Source organism: Sorex fumeus, unplaced genomic scaffold, assembly GCF_029834395.1.
Source record: "Sorex fumeus unplaced genomic scaffold, SorFum_2.1 ptg000018l, whole genome shotgun sequence".
Lineage (NCBI taxonomy): Eukaryota > Metazoa > Chordata > Mammalia > Eulipotyphla > Soricidae > Sorex > Sorex fumeus.
Window position 1 is genome coordinate 11,670,001 of NW_026606075.1, and position 23,546 is coordinate 11,693,546.

At 37.6% G+C, this 23,546-nt stretch overlaps 1 protein-coding gene across 1 annotated transcript in view; it reads right to left on the bottom strand.

Moving 5' to 3' along the window:
* Positions 1-23,546, bottom strand: part of ADGRV1 (adhesion G protein-coupled receptor V1) — a 561,793-nt gene that overhangs the window by 526,044 nt on the left and 12,203 nt on the right. The window contains exons 6-10 of the mRNA XM_056112517.1: positions 20,397-20,962; positions 19,582-19,852; positions 17,990-18,319; positions 5,880-6,056; positions 2,802-3,025 (exon numbers count right to left, since the gene is read on the bottom strand). Of these exons, the coding sequence (XP_055968492.1) occupies positions 2,802-3,025; positions 5,880-6,056; positions 17,990-18,319; positions 19,582-19,852; positions 20,397-20,962 (1,568 nt within the window). The remainder of the gene's footprint in view (positions 1-2,801; positions 3,026-5,879; positions 6,057-17,989; positions 18,320-19,581; positions 19,853-20,396; positions 20,963-23,546) is intronic.

Consider the following 23,546-nt stretch of genomic DNA (forward strand, 5'->3'; position numbering starts at 1 on the left):
GGTCCCCCGAGCACCACAGGAGTGATTCCTGAGTGTAAAGCCAGGAATTACCCCTGAGCATCACCGGGTGTGACCCAAAAAGGCAAATAAATAAATATAAATAAATATATACATAAAAATACATACGATGAAAATTTGCTTAAATTTATATTATATATTAAGGCAAAGAACTGTATTTAAAATTTTGTTCTACTTAAGGCATACTTAGTAATAAACCATTGTATGAATTATTGCACACCCTAAACCACAGTGTACACTATCTACATAAACCCATTTTAACAAAAAAGTCATAAGATAATTACTTTTTAATTATGATAAATATTATTTAAATAAAACTTTGTATCAAGAAATATAAAATGTTCCAAATCTCCAACACCTTGCACTTTACATAGCCTTGAAAAGCGCATCAGAATATACTGCTTAGGGCATTCATTATCTTTTAGATCAAGTGACATTAACTTACACATCACATATAGCAAAATTTTTCCGTCATAAGGTAGCATAAGAAACTGTTTCTGAATAGGAGAAAGCTAAAGAAAAAGTATTGTTAACTAAAGCTGTACTAAAACTATCATAATTTTTTCAGGACCAGGACAACTTTTACATTATTTTTTTAAATACAGAGAATTTATAGTTAAGTTTGATATTGAGAAAACTATCACAATAAAGTATTTAAGATCTCTGTTGCAATATTTCATTGTAACTCTTTGTAATCATACTAACATTCATTCAATCTTTCTTTCATTTTATTTTTTTTAAGGTACAAAATTCAGATGGAGATTATTGGTAGAATCTTATTTCAAATAGATTTCATTTCTCATTATTTGACATAGTACTTAAGTACTCTTCAAGTACCTAAGCATAATTTGACCATTCTGTCCACGGACAACAGAAAATATAAACATCACTAACTACTAATCAAATTAAGACATTTTAAATATTAATTTCTCAATTTAAATAGAGGATTCAAGAATTTTGAAATTTTCTACTCTATAATTTATCATTTTCATATGTACAGTTTTAATCCAGAGGTAAGAAAAAAACATATAAAATATTTAACTACAAAAGTTTGACTGTTCCCTCCGCCCTCCCCCCTCTGGAAAGAAAGATGGCGGCCGCATGGGAGCCTTGTGGAGAGCAGGTATGAGCCGGGGGTATGGGGGTGACTAAAACCTCATGGGAAGGGGGGCGTTCTGGCCCATCCTTCACGCCCTACCAGTTACCCCCCACGAGCGGCTCTCCGGCACGGCCACGACTCCAGAGCACAGAAACCAATCTCTTAATTATCTGACTTTCAGCAGAAATACTTCCAGGGTTAATAAGTAAAATAGCAGAAATCCAAAACCGCGCGGCCGCTATTGTGGCTGCGCAACAACATATAATTCTTAAACCTAGCTGTAGAAAGCAAATCATTTCACAACGCTTTTTCAGCATGTCTGATGGGGGGGGGCAGTGTAAACTCTAAATAACAATGGTGCATCTTTTATCGAAACAATGACTCACAGGCATTGGGAGGAGTGCGAGGTGGGGTTTTATTGGGGTTCTTAGTGGTAAAAAATAAGTATTGGTAAAGGGAAAGGTGTTTGATATTTGCATGACTGAGACCTAAACCTGAAAGTTTTGTAACTTTTCCCACAGTGATTCAATATATAAATAAATTATAAAAAAAGTTTGACTGTTTGAAATGAATTAGTTGCTATGAACTTGCAGTGGTATAAGTTTGTTTCTATAGATAACACATATTTGATTTACAATTGCAATTCATTTATTCTTATTTTTCAAGATTTCTCACAGACTTAATAAATCACTGTCACTGTCACTGTCCTCCCATTGTTCATCGATTTGCTCGAGTGGCACCAGTAACGTCTCCACTGTGACAATTGTTACTCTGTTTGGCATATCGAATACGTCACGGGTAGCTTGCCAGGCTTTGCTGTGTGGGCGAGATACTCTCGGTAGCTTCCCTGGCTCCCTGAGAGGAGCGGAGGAATCAAACTTGGGTCAGCCATGTTGGCCACTTGCAAAGCAAATGCCCTACCCGCTGTGCTATTGCTCCAGCCTGACTTAATAAATATTGAAAACCTAATATAAGGAATAGCAGAGAACAAGTGAAAGAAGAATTTTTAGTTTACATTTTATTAAACTGATTTATTTTATTATATAAAATACATTTCACTATAACTTAATTCAAAATATTTAATTTAAAAACAAAACCTTTTGATAAATTGTGTGCCATATGTATGAGTTATTTGTATAATTCACTTATTTGTTTTGTTGCTGTCTTATTTCACATTTTTGTGGAAAATGAATTAATATGGTTCTAAAAGCAAAGGAAAAAAGAATTTGTCCCCTACATTCTATATTTTTCTTTCTCAGTAAAAGTTAATAAGCTCATTAGGTTTACAAAATGTGTTTAGAAAAGACAGAAGAGGCTAATGCTAGAGAGAGGATCAGGGGTTCAACAAAATAATCAGGGGTGATGGAATAGTTCAACTGTCTGGAATTCATGCAATGCACTGCCCATGCTTAACATACGTTGATACTTCCTATAAGTTCTCTGAGTGATGCCTCTTCACAATGAATAGCAAGGTAAAATTCATTGTCAAAATACTCATAAGTTGAACCTAAGTTTTCAACAGATAAGAGAATGGCCAAAAGATCAGCATAACTTTTATTTATGTAGCTTTATCTTTTTTATTTTTGTAGCTTTATCTTTTTTATTTTATAAGGATAAAAAAAGAAAATTATTTAAGAAAACTAGAAGACATAAATGTTATTAGACATTCCAAATGGGTGGTTACCTGTCGAGGGAAAGTGTTACAGTCTCATTCATCTCTGGAATGTCATCAGCCTTGACAGTAATGTTGATCATTGTGTCACTTTGCCCACTTACAAATACAACAGAGCCATTAAAGGGGCCTATATCGTCCAGGGTCACTGCTTTTGAATTAAATCCAGAGGCTCTCAAACTCCAATAAACAGCAGCTTGGCCATCAGTTCCATCCCGATGTAAAGGAATGCATACCTAATAAAAATAAAATTTTTTCTGAGATATACAGTCACAAATTATATATATTTCAGTCAGTAGATATATATACACATTATTATACATATATATAGATACATAGATTATATATACACATTTTCAATCTGTCACTGTCACTGTCCTCCCTTTGTTCCTCGATTTACTTGAGCGGGAACCAGTAATGTCTCCATTGTGAGACTTCTTGTTACTGTGTCTGGCATATCGAACACGTCATGGGGAGCTTGCCAGGCTTTGCCATGGGGGCGAGATACTCTCAGTAGCTTGCCGGGCTCTCCAAGAGGAGCGGAGGAAATGAACCCAAGCACAGAAAGGAAAAGTATTAAAAGTCATTAAACACGTCTCTGGAAAGAAAGATGGCGGCCGCACGGGAGCCTTGTGGACAGCAGGTTTGAGCCGGGCTCGGCGGGAGCGGCGGGGACCTCATGGGAAGGGGGGCTTTGTGGGCCGTCCCCCACACCCCACCGAGGTCGCCAGCTGCCCCCCACGAGCGGCTCTCCGGCACAGCCACGACTCCAGGGCACAGAAACCAATCTCTTAACTAGCTAACTTTTAATAGAAATTCTTCCAGGGTCAATAAGTAAAATAGCAGAAATTCAAAACCATTTTATTCTTAAACCAAGTTGTAGAAAGCAAATCATTTCACAACGCTGTTTCAGCATATCTGATTGTGGGGGGTGGGTCGTAAACTCTAAACAATAATTGTGCATCTTCTATCGAAACAATCTATCTAGTCAAAGTAGATAGAGTATTAACTAGAACTCATCTGCCTCACAAGAATTGGGAGGGGTGGGAGGTGGGGGTCTATTGGGGTTCGGGGTTAAAAATAAGTATTGGTAAAGGGAAATGTGTTTGATATTTACATGACTGAGACCTAAACCCAAAAGCTCTGTAACTTTTCCCACAGTGATTCAATAAATAAATAAATTATAAAAAAAAAAAGTCATTAAACACAACTGAAAAAGTTTTGCTACAAGCATTAATTTTAAATTGAACAATTTTATTACTTTCTGCTTATCAAGCGCATCTACACAAACATACATAATCAGGGATTTTTCTTAATTAAAATTATTCTAAAAGCAAATAATATTCATTAAAATAGTTGATTTTTGCTAAAAATAATTTTTTATCAGATTATCTAACAAAAGAATAAATATGAAAAATAAAATTTTGTGATTTAAAAGTTGGAAATTATGTTACATAAAATGCACTCTAAAGTGATACATGTTAAGAAAATAATTTAAAAATAGAATTAATAGAGTAACATAAATGTGGATAAGCATGTTTCTGTCAACAAAGTAAATATAATAAAAGCAAAATAAATATTCACATTGTGCCTGAGTTACCTTGAACAAGTTACTAAATTTCTGTTATCAATTCCCATATGCAAATGCAGTCAGTGTTTCCCTATTTTGCAAATCTGCAATGAGGATCAGACTGTCTCTCCGTAGTATGAGCTAAGTAGTGGAAGCTATTACATAATTCTGAAATACATGGCACTTGATAATATTTTTACTTACAGTACATATATGCACATATAATACATACATGATAAAAAAAACACTTTAGATCATAATACTTTTCCCAAAGAATATAAATGTTTAATGTAGAAATACTATTCTTTTTAAGATCCTTAAGAAAGAATCCTGTATTATTTACTCTTTAACATGGCTCATCTAAACAAAAACAGATGTTTCCTCACTACTCAGTGTGGTAATTTGCTGAGCCATGGCAAGTGTAGGAGGCTAGAGAGCTAAATTATTAGGGCTAATCAAAATAGTGAGAACAGTATCTTAAATAACCCCGAGGGAGAAGGCACAGCTAGGCTATAGATGGTACATGGAGAACAAAAAAAAAAAAACTACCACTCTACTCTTATGCTAAGGATGCAGAGGAATGTAGGTTCAAGTAACCCACATCTTTCCTTCAAATGAAAGTTCCCTCAAGAAATATATAAAATGGAAAATCTGTAGTTTTATAAGATAAATGAATAAAAGCAATTCACTTTTTCCTTAAAGCAATTCACTTTTAAGAACAAATTAAATCCTTTTAGATTTTCCCCCGCTATTTTGGAGACAGAAAATTAAGATACGTGTTTTTTTAAAAAAAAATCAAAAATATCTTTAAAAATCAATCTTCTCTTCCAAGATACAAAGAAAGACAGATCTTGTCACCGTATTTTGATAACAAAAATGTCTGTCTTCATTCCTGATCTGAACACCAGCACAACTGAAGTGTAAAAATTTGATACACTGCTCAAAGAATAGAAAAGACAGAATATCAGAACCAGAATGTGGGACAAGGGGTGGTATTCATGAGTAGTGTGTGTGTGTGTGTGTGTGTGTGTGTGTGTGTGTGATGCAAAAATTTACCCCTCCAACATATATGAATAAAATTCTGACTTTGGAATTCTTTGCAACCACCACCTTGACTGCCAGAGAACTCATAGCAACCAAGTTTGACAAGACAAATATAAGTGCTCAAAAATGAGTTAAGAACAACCGCTCATACACAGAGCTATCCATTTTGTCAAATGGCATAGCACTACCTAAAAGGAGCCACACCAAAGAAGTAAGTTATTTAAAAGTCGTCACATATCTACTCACTCCTTGATCAGCTGATTCCAACTTTGGACCATCAACACAGCAAAACATGAACAGTAAAAAAAAAATCATGTAGTCCTCATTTACTTATGCCAAATTACATACAGAGGCTTCCCATGAATGGTGAAGTTTTTCAAGATCTACTGAAAAGCTTACATTATATACATGCAATAACCATGTGTCCCTACATTATCTCAAAAACATTACACCCCATCAGTAAGGAGCACACTTACCACATAAGTATCAGAATCTTCTGGTTCATGCAAAATGACTGGAAGATTGCTAATAAAGCCAATTTCTCCATTTGCAATATCTGGAGTAATCTCTAAAGAAACATTTTGAATTTTTCCAAACCTAGGACTTATAGACGGGATTGGGGGAATTATGTTCAACAACTCCAGAGTTTCCAACTGTAATTAAAAAGAAATGAAGCAATAAAAATGGAAAGAAGATAAACTTTTAATTTACAAAGTAGTTTTACAAGTATGTGCAATAAAGTTGTGTGAAGTCACCAACAGCTCAACAACTTCATTCTACACCTCTATTCACCATTTTATTCCAATTTCTTGCAATGACTTCTTAAACTCTTTCTGCTCCTTCATTTTCACTATATCTCAGGCTTCTTCTGTAACACCGTAAATGATACCGGATACTTACTAATCTCTGTATCACTCTCATATTCTTAATTTTTATAGTCAATCTTCAATGATCATCATATAAATGTTACACAGATACCTTATAGACAAAAATCCAAAATAGAAACCACTCTACTCCTTGTCCCCTTACCACTCCCAATCAATATATGCATCTGTGTTCCTTCCTTGTTTTCTGTATCTTACTATTCCAATTTGTATGCAAATATCAAAGAACTGTGCCTTGTTCTTTCCTCTCTTCCACCTCTCTACAATTTACTGAAGTATAAAAACTTCTCTGTCAGAGAAAATTCAACACCAAAAGGCAGTTTGTAACTTCAATAGATACTGGCTTTTATATTTAAAGAAATACAACACATGTTGCATTTCTTTAACATCTAAAGTTACTATATTTCATGAACATGACCACCGGGGTGACTGTTCATGATGTTCATGATGTTTTTTCACATGAATTAATCTTGTCAACACAAGTCCAAATCTCCACTCTTAAAAAAAACAGGAAAGTTCGTTCCCAACACTGTGCCGGTCTTCTTTCCCTCCCAGGTCAGTTAATCCATCAGTAATCAAACCCGGGAATTGGCTTTCTCCCAGCAAGCACCCCAGGCATCCTCTAGGACCCTGGGTCTCCCACCATCACTGAGGCTCTTTCTGTTCATCCCCAATGTTGTGCCAGTCTTCTTCCCCTCCCAGCTGGTACCCCCCCCCCACACACACACACACCAGGTACCTGTGGGGGCGTGGCCTCTTCAGAAGTGGACATGGTGTCTGGAGAAGTGGGTGTGGCCTAATTTTAGGCGGGGGGGGGCAATGCTCACGCAACCGCATGTAGTTTACTCATGCCAAGAAATCTAGTGTAACATCTCAATCCCCATACCTCCACAGGAACATGAAGAAACAATGCAAATCCCCACCTTGTTGGGAGGATGATGAAAAGAGTTCAGAAGCCTCAGTAGGTGCTACTCACCTAAAAGACCTTTCTGAGAAAGAATTCAGATATGAAGTCATGAAGATGTTCAATGAACTCCATGAAACAGTCAGACAGATATCCAGTAACATGAGAGAAACAATTGAGAAATTACGGGAAAATGAGAGCAGAAATTGGAAAGCTACACACAGAAATGTCATGAATAAAAGATTCCGTAGATGAAATAAAGAACTCAGTTTATGCTCTCAATAACAGAATGGCCACAGCTGAAGACAGAATCAGTGAGCTGGAAGATCAGCTGCACCAAGCCAACAGGGAAAAACAAACAATGGCAAAAGACCTCAAAATAGCTCTACAGCGAATCAGAGTCCTAGGAGACAATTCCAAGAGGAACAACATTAGAATCATTGGAGTACCAGAAGGTCAGGGAAACAATCCCAATGAAAAAGCTACGGTCAAACAAATCATTGCTGAAAAATTCCCAGAGCTGGACAATACAACCATTCAGATTCAAGGAGCCTGAAAAGTGCCAGCTAAACAATTGAGAAATTACGGGAGCCAGCTAAAAGAGACCCTAACAAAAACACTCCAATACATAACATAGTTAGAATGATGGATGCCATCCACAGAAACAAATTACTGCAAGGAGCAAGGTCAAAAAAGGAAATCATATACAAAGGAGCACCCCTTAGATTCACAGCAGACCTATCAGAGAAACCCTCCAAGCCCGAAGGCAATGGTGGGATATAGTGAAATAATTCACTGAAATGAACAATTCACCAAGAATACTCTATCTGGCTAAACTCTCACTCAAAATCGAAGGACTGATGCACTGTTTTCTAGATAAACAGCAGCTCAGGAACTTCATAGGCTCAAAACCAAACCTAAAACAAGGGCTAAAGGGGCTACTATAAGACAAGACAAACCCTACAACCACAACAGACCCTTACAGAAAGATGACACAAAACCCCATAACAATATTCTCTCTCAATGTTAACAGTCTAAATTCACCAATGAAGAGACACAGAGTGGCAAAATGGATTCAGAGACAGAACTCAACATTCTGCTTCCTACAAGAAACTCATCAGAACAGTCAGAGAAAACACAGACTCAAAGTTAAAGGATGGAAAACAATCCTGCAAGAAAATAGCTCCCTCAAAAAGCTGGGGTAGCCAAACTAGTATCTGACAACATCAATTTCTGGTTGAAAAAGATTAGAAGGGACAGTGAAGGCCATTTTCTATTCATCAAGGGATACATACAACAGAAAGAAATCACAAATCACACTCTTAAATGTATATGCACCTAATGAGGGAACAGCTAAATATGTAACAAAACTGCTAACAGATTTTAAGGAGGACATTGCTAGCAATACAACAGTAGTTGGAGACTTCAACATCGCCTTATCACCTCTGGATAGATAACAAGAACAAAACTCAGCAAGGAAACCTTGGCTTTGAAGGAAGAAATAGAAGAGAGAGGGCTTAGAGACCTATACAGGGCTTTACACCCCCAAAAAGAAAGAAAACACATTCTTTTCCAGTGCACACGGAACATTTTCTAAAAAGGACCATGTGCTAGGACACAAAACATACCTCAATAGAATCTGAAACATAGAAATAGCATCAACAATCCTTTCAGACCATGATGCACCGAAAATAGAAATGAATCATACACAGACACGAAGAACCAAATCAAACACCTGAAAATTAAACAACTCAATATTGAACAATGAGTGGGTCAGGAAGGAAGTCAAGGACGAAATCAAAAGATACCTGGAAACAAATGAGAATGAAGACACAAGCTACCAGAACTTATGGGATACAGCTAAAGCCGTGGTAAGGGGAAAATTTATAGCTCTGCAAGCATTTCTCTGGAAGGAAGAGCCCACATAAACAATTTGACTTCACAGCTCAAGAACTTAGAAAAGGATCAACAAAAGGAGCCCAAATCAGGCAGAAGAAAAGAGATCATAAAACTTAGAGCAAAAATCAACGACATGGAAACCAATAAAACAATCTGAAATATTAATGAAACCGAGAACTGGTTCTTCGAGAAAATAAACAAGATAGATAAACCACTAGCAAGACTCACAAAGAAACAGAGAGAGAGAGAGAGAAAACTAATAAATCGAATCAGAAATAAGAATGGGGATATCACAACAGAAACCAAAGAAATTAAAAAAATCATCAGAAAGTCTGTATGCCACGAAACAAGAGAACCTAGAAGAAATGGATATATTCCTGGATTCCTATAATCTCCAAGGCTGAATCAAGAAGATCTAGAGTACCTGAATAGTCCTATTAACATCAAGGAAACTGAAACTGTAATCAAAAGTCTTCCCAAAAACAAAAGCCCAGGTCCAGATGGATTCACTAGTGGATTTTTCCGAACATTTAAAGAGGACCTATTGCCAGTTCTTCTCAAGCTTTTTCAGTAAATTGAAGAAACAGAAACTCTCCCGAACAGTGTCTATGAATCCCATATCTCTCTAATCCCAAAAGGAAACAAAGACAACACAAGAAAAGAAAACTACAGGCCGATATCCCTGATGAACACGGATGCGAAGATTCTCAACAAAATACTAGCAAAAAAAATTCAACAACTCATCTAAAATATCATACACCATGACAAAGTGGGATTCATCACAGGGATGCAAGGATGGTTTAACATTCAGAAATCAATCAACATAATCTATCATATCAACAAAAGAAAAGATAAAAATTATATGATCATATCTTACTGTGTCTGGCATATCGAATACTCTCGGTAGCTTGCCGGGCTCTCTGCAGAGAAAGCATTTGACAAGATCCAGCACCCATTTATGATGAAAACCCTCGCCAAAATGAATGGGGATAGAGGGGACTTTCCTCAATATAGTTAAAGCTATATACCACAAGTCTACAGCAAGCATCATCCTCAATGGGGAAAAACTGAGAGTCTTCCCTCTAAGATCAGGGATGAGACAAGGATGCCCACTCTCTCCACTGCTGTTCAATATAGTACTGGAAGAATTTGCAATAGCGATTAGGCAAGAAAAAGATATTAAAGGAATTCAGGTAGAAAAGGAAGAAATCAAGCTCTCACTATTTGCACATGGCATGATACTATACTTAGAGAACCCTATAACCTCTACGAAGAAACTCCTAGAAACAATAGGCTTGTATAGTAATGTTGCAGGCTATAAAATCAATACCCAAAAGTCATGGCTTTCCTATATGCAAACAGTGAGAGAGAGGAAAGTGAAATGAAAAAAAATCCTGTTCACAATTGTGCCCCAGAAAATCAAGTACCTAGGAATCAGCCCCAGCATTGGAGCACAACATGGTTGGCCAAGTGTGGCAGCGCCGGTCTCCAGTACCTCAGCCCTGTTTAGGAAACCTCCCTAATTGGGACTTCTTAACATCTCATTTACTTTAGAATTGTTTTTGTGTTACTATGGGGTGGGCAGGGGCTTCCCACACTATTATGATGCTGAGGATTGTAACCTGTTGTAGTGTTAGAGTGGTATTGGGGAATCCACCTCAGATCCTCATACAGTAAGGCATGCTTTTGGCCATGGTGCTACACACTGGGCCAGGAGTTGCTTTTAAAAAAGATATCTATGGATTCTGCAGTGTGAACAGGGTATGGATTGATAAATTGATTTTTGAAAAGCAAATGTATTCAGATGTTGAAGGGTTGTGATATATCAAGATTCCCAACGAGCCAGATCGTTCTCCACTGGAGAGAGAAGCAATACATACTTATTGTGTGGGTGATGTAGTTTCATGCCCAAGTCATATATTGGAAAATGCTGAGATGGACACAGATACAGGAACTCTAGTCCTGCGGAGTGAACCAAGGCCAATTGCACGCAGAGCAAGCATTTAACGCCAGTACTATCCCGCCAACCTAGGATCTCCCACTTTTCAGAAGGCTCTGTTGGACTTCAAAATGTGAAAACAACGTCACTAAGAAACCACAAAATATAAAATTATGAGTCAACTTAAGTCATAATTTATGACTCGTCCACTTATCCACAAGTAAGTGAACAAGACTGGTACTGAACCCCACATATTCTCATTTTTTGCTATGTTATATGCATTGCAAAGGCAAAGGTGAATGTCATTTTTAAGAGCTATACACCTAGCTATTCTCTGCATAGAAGATATAAAATGTTCCATATTTGGTAAATATTCACTTGAGTTAAAAAAATTAATCAGAACAGTTTTGCCAAACACTAATATGTAGACTAAATCAAGTAAAGTAAAACATGATTTTTTTAGTACACTACTGGAGCGATAGCACAGCAGGTAGGGCGTTTGCCTTACAAGCGGCCAACATGGCCGACCCGAGTTCGATTCCTCCGCCCCTCTCGGAGAGCCCGGCAAGCTACCGAGAGTATTCGATATGCCAGACACAGTAACAACAAAGTCTCCAATGGAGACGTTACTGGGCCCGCTCGAGCAAATCGACGATCAACGGGAGGGCCTTTACCTTTACCTTTACTTTGTAAAATAAAATGTAAAATGACATGAGTACAACATTCATCCTAGATAAATTTATATATATACACAAACAAACACTGTCCTCCCGTTGTTCATCGATTTGCTCGAGCGGGCCCAGTAGTGTCTCCATTTTGAGACCTGTTGCTACTGTGTTTGGCATATTGAATACATCACAGGTAGCTTGCCAGGCTTTGCCGTACGGGCGAGATACTCTCAGTATCTTGCCAGGCTCTCCAAGAGGGGTGGAGGAATCAATCCCGGCTCGTCTGGGCTGGCTGCGGGCAAGGCAAATGCCATACCACTGTGCTATCGCTCCAGCCCATATACACATACATATATACATTATATATTACATATGTATATACCTTATACATTATATAATGTATATACTTTATACATTATATATATACATACATATTTACCTTTCAAAACAGCATAACTTATAAAATTTACATATAATTATGTATGTATTAAAAGCTCATAACTGGAAAGTAGAACTATTTGAGGAGCTGTTTTTCAAATCAGTTGTGTGTGAAGCAGTTGTGGGTAACAACTCATTTCTAAATATTCACCAACAGCTAAACTGATAACACTGTTTACATTTTTACTTCAAATTTCCTACAAAAATATAGGAAAACAAGTAACCATCCATCAAGAAGTGCTATGAAGCTTATTCTAGTTCTATTTTTGAAAAATATAAAGGAATTTTTGCACATGTTAATATTTTTATATACTTTTAAAAAATATAAAGAAAAAGGCTAAAAAATTAACTGGACTAAAGGAAAATAATAATCTTACATGCCTTATTTCTCAGTCTCTAAACCTTTTTGTCTGGATTTCTTAAGCATTTGCTAAATCAAACTGTTCCATGCCTAAAGAGTCCTTTTTCGCTTTCAGTTAGTCTGAATGTGGGGACTGCACATGCCTGCTAAAAGTTGTATCTCAGACTAATGTATTGAGCTAAAAGGGCTGCGGAAGAATGGGGAGCTCATGTCACAGATTCCCCTTTCTGCAGCTCCATTCAGCTCAGTCTGATGCCTCTTCTTCGTGAACTGCCCATCCATTATGCACTATACAAACTACACAACCTTCTGATTCCAACTAGTCTTCCAGAGACAGCAGCCCCTTAGCCCTCAAGGAATTGTGTCAGTGACTAATAATGCCTTTTTTTTTTCTAAAGTGTTAAATTCACTGAATGCAAAGCAAAACCTTTGTTTTTAAATTGAATGCATAAAGAACTGAGTATGGAATCGTGGTGTGAATAACTTCCTAAACTACAATCATCAAAATTCGTAAAACATGCTACAGTTTTAACTTAGTTTTTAAGGGTCCACAAAAATTAATTGCCATGTTCATACTGAATGCTACATAAAAGAGCCCGAATACTGTCTGACACATAATCCAGTTCTAATAAGATTTTGTTTACTATACATTCTCTGAAACTACTTTGATAGAGATACATTCAAAAGACCAACAGTTACTATAAATCTGACTAGTATTTTCACAGAAGCAGAGCATCTCTAGACATAGTAAAAACTAGTTTTGAGGACCGAGAACAAAAAAGTTTTCTAAATCTTGAAATCAATATTTCTGCAGCATCAGTTCTCAAACTCATATCACATCACAGCAACGATTACAGAAACACGGGATGGCCAGTTCTTCAAAAAAAGGCAAAAGTTGCTAGGTAAAAATCTCAGCTGGATTCCCCTTGTTTTAATTTGGTTTCCTTGTGACCTGCATAAGATTAGTAATAGGCTCCCATAAGATGGTGGACAGGAAAAGACAGCATTTTTTTTTTCCCTAACTGATTAACAAAGTGAAATACAGTCCCTGAATAGCAGCCAGATGGTTGGAGAATTGTCTGCACAAGAAAAAGCGGTGAGGATTTTAGAGAAATTGCATCATGCAGTCTACAAATCAGATATGTAGACTTACAGAGAAAAACAAGGAAAGACAGCTATTAGTCTATATTCAACACAGATAGTCAATACAAAGCAAGATGAGGAAACAAAAAATTTCCACAAATGATTGCAGGGGAAAAAAAGCTTAGGAAAAGTTCAAATACAGTGGGAAAACAATGAAAAAACAGTATGAGATTTATAGCAAGGAGAGATCGGTGGTGTTTTAAAACTTTGATAGAAATAACAAACTTAAAAACACAATTTTTTTAGCTAACTAATACAATAGAGGAGCTGAGTATGAAACAAAATGAACAGTCAATAAAGCCAATGAGTTGAAAGTATGGTATTGCAATACACCCAGACGGAATAGAAAGACACAGTGTTTGAAAATGTGAAAGCAGTATGAGGGGCCTATGAGACTACACAAACAGAAGCAATATCCATATTATAGGGTCATAGAAAGCGAAAGGAGAAGCTGAAGAACAGCCATGCAATCAAGTCCAAGAGGCTCCGAGTCCCAGTAAATAAATCCAATCAGATACAGCTAAAGCAAGACCCATTATACTTAAACTGTTATCAACCATAAAAACCCTAACGATAATGGGACCAAAAGACAGTACTGGGGTAAAAGTGTTTACCTTGCAAGTGGCAATCCCAGATCACTACCAGTAGTAGGCCCTGAGTACCACATGGTATGGCCTCAATATCCAGCCACCATCAAAAAACAAACCCTAAAAATAGCAACAGACTACTAAAAGCATCTAGGAAGAAAATAAATTGCAGATAATGGAGTTTCCATAAGACCATCAACGAACTTTCCCTACAGAAACCATCATGACAGAAGGGCATAGAGCAGTCAAAGTGCTGAAGGAAATGGATTTTCAACAAAAATACTCTGTCCCTCCAGCTTAACATTGCAGTAGATGGAAGGAGAAAGAGCTTAACAAATTAAGGCCAGGCAACAGCTCCAAGGACTAGAGTAAATGTTTTTCACGTAGTGTAAAGTCTCAGGTTCAATCCTCAATAGCGCTGGGGCCCTCGGTGCTCTCCACACAGCATCACCAAGCCAGGGTGCTGAACATTAAGCCACTATCTGGGCTGAATACCACTGAAGTCATCCCTGGGTCACTGAACACTGCTTTTGATCACACACACACACACACACACACACACACACACACACACACACACAAACACAGAGACAACAGAGACAGAGAAAGAGAGAGAGAGAGAACAGAGTTTCACAGATGCAAATTAAAGCAACTCATCACCTCCAAACCAGTCTCACAGAAACATTAAAGGCTCTTTTACAAAATGAAAAAGCTATCTCAACTAGAATCTAAGATACCAGAATTATGCAAAATGGAGAAAAAATGGAGAAGAACAGAACTGTGGGCCACTGAAATGAATGTACTCTCAATCTGCCAAATAGACCACAAGCAAAAGACTTTAACTATGAACTGCAAAAGAACCCAAAAGAAAATATATCTGGAGTACATGCCCCAACTCAATCAGCTTAATCAATGGCTGAATGGCTGAATAAATAGTAGTACTCCTAAATTATAAAAAAAGAAAGAAAGAAAGAAAGAAAGAAAGAAAGAAAGAAAGAAAGAAAGAAAGAAGAAAATATATGGAAGAAAAACATATGAAACTGGACTAGAAACAAAACAAAAACAATAAAGCAGGGCTGGAGAGATGACACAATGGTTAAGGTGCTTCCCTGGCATGTGGCCACCCCAGTTCAATCCAGCACTACACCATAAACGTGATCCTTGAGCACCGCCAGGTGTAATCCAAAAACCAAACAAATAAAAAACATTTATGTTAAAGTGCTTGCCATAGAGTCAGGTTAGGGAGGGTGGGGGTGATAGGAGGGAAACTGGGAACACGGGTGCTGGGAAACAGACACAATGGAGGGATTGTTGCTGGAACCCTGGATGACTGACACCTAAGCAGGACATCTATGCAAGGGTCTATCTCACGGTGATTTCAATAAAACATAAATAAAGTATTTTTTAATTTTAAAAAAAGTATGTTAAAGTAAACAAAAGGACAAAATCCTTTAAAAGAATAGTAACAAGTTGAGGAAACACCTAAAAATTAAAAATTGATCATAAAAATCAAAATTTTAATAATTCCTTGAAAGCTGACAAACTGAATTTTTCAATTAAAAGGGACAGGATGGTAAACTAAATCAAAAACCAAAATTCAACTTTTTGCGATTTATAGGAAACACATATTAACTTTAAAAAAACCATAAGGTTAAAATTAAAGGTTGAAAAACAATGTTAAAACAAAAGGTAAAAGGTAATGTTAAAAAGGCAAGCACAGTTATGCTAATATCAGGTAGCACAGATTTCCAGATAAAATGGCTAATAAGAGATGAGGGGCATTACATAACGATTAATAAAAGAGGATTTTATACTTATACTATATATGAACAAAATGAACAAAGTAAAGGCACAGTAAGACAAATACAGCAACTATAAATAGAAAGAGCGATAGTGACAGTAATGCAATAATAGAAGGTGACTTTAATACCCCACTTACGACTACGCACAAATCAACTTAACAGAAGAAAAAATAAGAGTCTTACATGATGAACTATAATAATAAACTATAATAAACAGACTTAGTAGACATTTATGGAGTATCTCACTCCAAAGCAGAGAAATTTTTATTCTCTGCTCACAGAACGTCTGAATAGTCTATGTGTTGTAACACAAAACCATCAGGACAAATTTCTAAAGTCTAAAATCAGCAAGAATTTTTTTTCTAATCCCCATGTTATAAAATTAAGAGTCAAAGTTCAAAAAAAAAAATCAGAAGCCTCAAACGTGTGAAGATTAAATAATATCCTACTCAGTCACTACTGAAACACTGAGTAAATTAAAACAGAAAGTAAAAAAGAATAACTGCAGAAAAATTAAAATAAATAAACAAACCAAAAAAGAAAAAAAAAAACAGCAAAAGCAGAACCAGGAAGTTAATAGTGATATAGGCCTTCAGAAAGAAATGAAAAAGATAGCCCCGGAGCACTTCTGATATATCCCCTCACCCAAAATTAAAATTAAAAACAAATAAATAAAAGGCTTTCAGAAACAAATAGCAAGTTACTTGCAAAGGTTTTTTTCTCCTCATCAGGTACTCTGGAATATCAAAAACAATGCATTCCAAAGAAGTATTTTTAAATCTAGAAATATCTACCAAGCCCAACCACAAAGCAAAAATTTTTTGCTTTCAGCTACTCAAAGACACAAAAAAGTTTATCTTGAATGTGTCCTTTTCGGGGTGTGTATTTAAGGAAAGATATACTAAAATATAGTACAAGAAGGAAAAGACAAGAATATCAAGAAAACTCAGATGTTTGATAAAAATCAACCGAAGCGGCAACTTTGAAAGTACCGAGCTAAACTCAACACCCAACCCATAAACTCTGACTTTTTGATGCTGGTGTATAGAAATGAGTTAAATAGGAACTACAAATAAAAGAATAATAAATGGCAAAACGAAGTTTTAGACAAAAACGGAAGACTTGTAAATGTTGCATAATTCAAAGAATTAATAGAAATAAGATTTCAATTGACAGATATTTCAGTTAGCAAACCAGATGACATGACTACACACTCTTTTCTTTCTACTATTCATAGGTATATGATTCTGTATTAAATTTTTCTAGAACAAGAATTTGAAAAATACCATGTATTGCTGTCTGATTTTTAGACTCAATCAATATGAAAAGCATGGATAACAAAACAAAAGTCAGAAGTGCAGACATTTTAAACTTGGACAACGAAAACTGTTTTGGGTAAACATAAGTTAGCCCAAGTTTAAGGGGGGGGAAAATATCACGGGGCTTTATTTTCTCTTACTAAAATAGATGAAAATTCAGAGATTCTATCTACATTTAATTATCAAAAGTATTTTTCAGTATATTATTTCAAAGCACTTAACATAATTTTTCTCACATTATTCTGAAATGCCTTCCCTGCAGTCCCCATCATAAAAAACATATTTATCCTATAAATCCATTCTCATGTCACATTCTCCCAAACCAATAAAAAAAATACCCTCTTTCTCCCGGCCCTCGTATCATTCATTAACAGCTGAGCTACTAATCAACTCATTCATTCTACTCTGAGATGCATTTCATGTCTGACATGCTTTTATTATCACCTGCTCAAAATATTGGCTTTAGTAGAACCTTTGTTTTATTCATCCCTCTGAGACTTAGGAGAATTGGAATGTATAATAACCTGTAGCAACTAATAGAACGCAAACTACAAATGAGGACAAAAATAATAGTTAGTCTTTCACAAATATATGTAATATACAGTTTACCCAACGTTGAGAGCGACTGAGTAATTAAAGCACCTGTACTAGAAAGTGGGCCCCATTCTGAAGGAATGCATCATTTCTTATTGGTAATTTCGCAGTGACTTGAGATTTTTGTTCTGGAAAAATGAGGCTGTTTCTCCTGGATACAATTAAGATGGAATCTCTCGCTCGTAAAGGATCCACAGCTCCAGCAGGAATATAAAGTGCAGAATAAAACATCTTCACATCTCCTTTCATTCCTCCCAGTCTTATAAAACTCAAGGATAAATATCTTTCATTTGGGCTGCTTTCGATCTTCTGGTTTTCCATTGGAAAAAATGTTATGAGGCCATAAACATCGTCACTATCTTGAATGTAAAATAAAAGCTGTAGATGAAGAAATAAACAGATGAAAGTGCAGAATTCTCACACTAAGGGTACTTAAGTGTTGTTTTCCTAAGCTATGCTCTTGTTTTGCTCGATTTGCTCGAGCGGGCCCAGTAACGTCTCCATTGGAGACTTTGTTGTTACTGTGTCTGGCATATCGAATACTCTCGGCAGCTTGCCGGGCTCTCCGAGAGGGGCGGAGGAATCGAACTCGGGTCAGCCATGTTGGCTGCGTGCAAGGCAAACGCCCTACCGCTGTGCTATCACTCGAGAGATAGCACAGCAGGTAGGGCATTTGCCTTGCACGTGGCCGACCCAGGTTCAATTCCCAGCATCCCATATGGTCCCTTGAGCTCTTGTTTTATATTTGTGTATTTTGACAAAAGTGTTTACTTCATTTATGGGGCAGAGTAAAAGGTGGACCAAAAACAGATATTAGGACCAGATAGACAGCAATAGGCTGAGCCCAGACTCCATGCAAGAGGCCCAGGTTTGATCCTGTCTGAGCACAGTGACAAGTGACATCCAAGCTCCTATAAGAGAAGAGTTCCCAAGCACCACCCAGGTTTGCTTGTAGCCTCCAAACAAACAAAAAACAAAACTTTTTTTGAAAAGCCAATTTTTAAAACTTCCCTAGTATTTAGCTTGTGAAAAAGCACAGCGGTAGGGCATTTGCCTTACAAGCAGCCAACATGGTCGACCCGAGTTCGATTCTTCCGCCCCTCTCGGAGAGCCCGGCAAGCTACGGAGAGTATCTCGCCCGCATGGCAGAGCCTGGCAAGCTACCCGTGACCTGTTCGATATGCCAAAACACAGTAACAACAAGTCTCATGATGGAGACGTTACTGGGCCCGCCCGAGCAAATCGATGAACAACGGGAGGACCGTGACCGTGGACCGTGAAAATTTTAGAAAACTAAACTTCTTTTACAAAAAGGTCAACTTTGAGATAGGGGAGGAGCCATCCATTCTAAAAACCAGTCTTCTTCCTGTGATACCGAGTTCAATAAATTTGATTTGCGTGATCAAATTCTAGTCCCTGGGCTGGAGTGATAGTACAGTGGGTACGGCGTTTGCCTTGGACATGGCCAACCCAAGTACGATCCCCAGCACCCCACCTGGTTCCCAGAGTACTGTCAGGAGTTAGTCCTGAGTGCAGGGCCAGGAGTAATACGGGTGAAGCTCTGAGCATCACTGCCTGTGGTCCCTCTATAAAATTCTAGATCCTCCTACAAAACAAAAATATCCACACTAGTGGTTTACCTCAGCTGGTTCGCTCACTTCTGCTCCTCCCAGTATCGTATGAGGCAGAATCTGAAGTAGATAAGCTTCTGCCTCCTCTGGAAAATCATCAGCAACGACGGTCAGGGGAATGGATGCCAACATCTGCCCCTGAGCAAAATGGAGAACTCCAGAACTTGGTGTGATATCTGCTGTCACGGGTGAGGCATCACTGCTATTCCGTGTCAATACCCAGTTCACAGAAACATTCCCATGGGTGCCACCATTTCTAACCACTGTGATTTCTTCAAATCTGGAAAATTATAATAGAAGAGGATGATTACATGATAACTCTAATTTCCCTACGGTAGGCTTTCCAAACTCAAGTTGGTCACAAGATACTGGAAAAGCAAAATCTAGTTCATCAAGAATGAATGTTTTTAATATAGAGTTGATATTGAACTGTGGCCTAGGAAACTATTATAATACAAATTCACCCGTACATTTAAATTACTCGGAATAAGAAAAGTCAAAGAAAGTCAAAGAAAATTCCATACACTCTTAACAGTTTAACATTGGCTCACACACCATCAGCATTAAGTCTTGGGTGACACATTAAAATAACTGTAGCAACATGTTTCAAATAATACAGGATGGGACTAAGGACAGTATCAGGGTTAAGGGATTTCCAGGGCAAGCAAATGACCCTACTTTGATTCCCAGCACCACATAGGATCCCTCCAAAGTACCACCAGGAATGACCTCTGAGCACAGAACCATGAGCAGCCCCTAAGCATTGCCAGATTTGGCCCAAAAGCGTCCCTCTAAATAAATAAAATAAAAATAATAAACATCACCTCGTGGTTGTATCTTCATCAATGACAACTGCTTTCTCGAACAGTATACTGTTGAATGAGAGCACTCCGTAAGGTTTGTCATTGGGTTTAATGGTGACCTGCACGACAGAAGGTTCTGAAAGCACAGCATCTCCACGTAACATTTCTTTTAGTAACACAACGTGAAATGCTTCCGCAATCTCTGGTATGGCATCATCGACTATTTGAAATTTCAGGTGGAATTCATGAACAAAAGGGGGAAAAGTAATAGTTGTATTGGACTGAAGATCGATGAAGTCCACATCCTGCTGGGAATGTGCTGTTGAATTCCCAGTTATAACAGCATAATCGATACACACTTCGTCTTCATCTGATCCAATCATATTGTCCATGTCATCTTTTCCACGAAGGACTGAAATGATGAGGATCTGGTCCTCCTCAGGTATCAAATAAGCATTCTGAATAAATCTTACAGGACTATCATTTTTCTTAATGATAATCTCAACTGAGTTTCTGGTGGTGTTGATTTCAGCTCCTCCTTCTACAATTATCAGTTGGATCAAAAATATTTCATCATTTTCTGATACCTGTCAAAGAAATACAAAAAATAAATGGCCAAACATCAGTAGTAAAAATACCTGCCAAGAAACCAAAGTATAAAAAGTCAGTGTGTCCCAATACAGTTACAAGGAATGCTTAAAAAAAATCTAAACTGGGGGCTGAAAAGACAGCACAAAGACCTTAGGTCAATGGTCTGCATGCAGGAGGCCCACTTTTAATACCTGGCACCTTATGACTCCCAGGCTTAGCCTGGAGCAATCCCCAGCCCCAGGCAGAGAGCAGCTGCTAAGCACTACAGGTATGGCCCATTTTTCCTTTCTTTTTAATTTTTACCTAAAAGAAGAAAAAATAGATTTTTACTGTCCGTTTATTTAAAGGGATATAATATATTTTACATGGGGAAGGGACAGTTTATAAAGCAATGTTTGGCTAGATAATGAAGTAGAAGTAAATGGCCTTTCAACATAATCTTTGTAAAATGCTGAATATTTGACAGTTAAAATGAACAAAAATTCTTATTAGTTTTTCTCAGACTGAAGACAGAAGCAACACCCAAGGTCAAATATCTAAGAATCGGGGTAAGTACAGTAAACACCACATACAATTTTCAATCAGGTGAATTATTCTCTCTAGGGCTGGAGCAATAGCACAGCAGTCGGGCGTTTGCCTTGCACACAGCCAGCCCGGCCGAGCCAGGTTCGAATCTTCCACCCCTCTCGGAGAGCCCAGCAAGCTACCAAGAGTATCTCGCCTGCACGGCAAAGCCTGGCAAGCTACCCGTGACATATTCAATATGCCAAACACAGTAACAAGTCTCAAAATGGAGATGTTACTGGGGCCATTCCAGCAAATTGATGAACAGGAGGACAGTGTTATTCTCTCTAAAAGTTTTCTTTGCAGCTAACTGTATTGGGGCTAGACAGAGTACAGGGTTAAGGCACTTGCCTTGCAAATGGCCTAACCCAGCTCACTGCCCAGTACCACATGGTCTCCCAAGCACTGAGGTCAGAGATCCCCAAGCATAAAGCTGGGAGTATCCCCTAAGTGCCCCTTGTGGTTCTCAGACCCACAAAGATAAACACATGCACTACTCAGGGGCTGTCCACATGTCTGATGTTACTGCTCACAGTCAGATCTGCCATGCGTGAAGCCAGGTTTCCCAGGCATCTCTGCCAGTCCAGACAATACTGGTGCCAGGATAGTTTCCTGAGCATTGCTACACAGCACACAGCAGGCATGCTACATCACTGGGCTCTTCCTCAGAGTTCCTCTACAAAGAGTGTTAGATTTTTTCTTTTATCATTGCTCAGTACTCCCACTATTAATCTTCACTGCACTGCTTCAATTTTTCTACACTTGTAATATTCTAATTTCTAAATAAAAGTCTAAAACACTCTTTGCCTCCATCATTAACAAAACACTAATCTCAAAAAAAGTTAGATATTCTGGAAAAAACTCGAGTGCCCAAGAACAGAGGACTGGTTAAAGAAACTCTGGCACATCTACACAATGGTATACTATGCAGCTGTAGAAAATATGAAGTCATGAAATTTGCATATAAATGGATCAACATGGAAAATATCATGTTAAGTGAAATGAGTCAGAAAGAAAGGGATAGACATAGAAAGACTGCACTCATCTGTGGAATATAAAATAACAGAATGGGAGACTAACACCCAACAATAGTAGAGATAAGGACCAGGAGTTTTACTCCACAGTTTGGAAGCTGGCCTCAAATGCTGGGGATAAAGGTAGCTCAGATAGAGAAGAAAACACCAAGTAAATGGTGTTTGGAGGACCGCTCAGATTGGGAGATGCGTGCTGAATACAGATTATAGATTGCACACAAGGGCCACTCAATGCCTCTATTGCAAACTACAACACCCAAAAGGAAAGAAAGAACAAAAGGGAATGCCTGCCACAGATGCGGGAGAGGGGGGTTGGGGAGAGGGGTTGGGAGGGATACTGGGATCATTGGTGGTGGAGAATGGTGGAGGGACGGGTATTCGATCATTGTATGACTGAAATGCAAGCATGAAAGTTTGTAACTATGTAATTCTACCTCACGGTGATTCACTAATTAAAAAATAATAATAAAAATAAAATGTAAAAAAGATTATGATAAGAGCCATATTGTCCAATATTGGATGAAAAATGATTTAAAAGTTTGATAATATTTTACTTTCAGAATATTAAAATACAGATACAAATATGTAAGAAAAAAAGTTAGATTTAAACTGGTGACTTTCCTTCAACTTTATTGTGTAATAGTTAAAGATAAAATTGTAATATAGTGGTCGGAGATGGTACAGCAGTGCGGGCATTTGCCTTGGATGAGTGCAATTTGGATTCGATTCCCGGCACCACACATTCCTTGAGTACCACCAGGAGTGATCCCTGAACACAGAGCCAGGAGTGAGCGTTGAGCATCACCAGGTACAGCCCCAAAACCAAGAAAAATAATTGCAAAGTATATGTAAATGTTATCACAACACCATGATTTTATACACAAATTTATTGGTACACAAATGCAATTTGGAAAGGTAACCAAAATAATTAATACATTCATCACCCCTCATAATTAATTCCTCTATAATAAAAACACTTAAA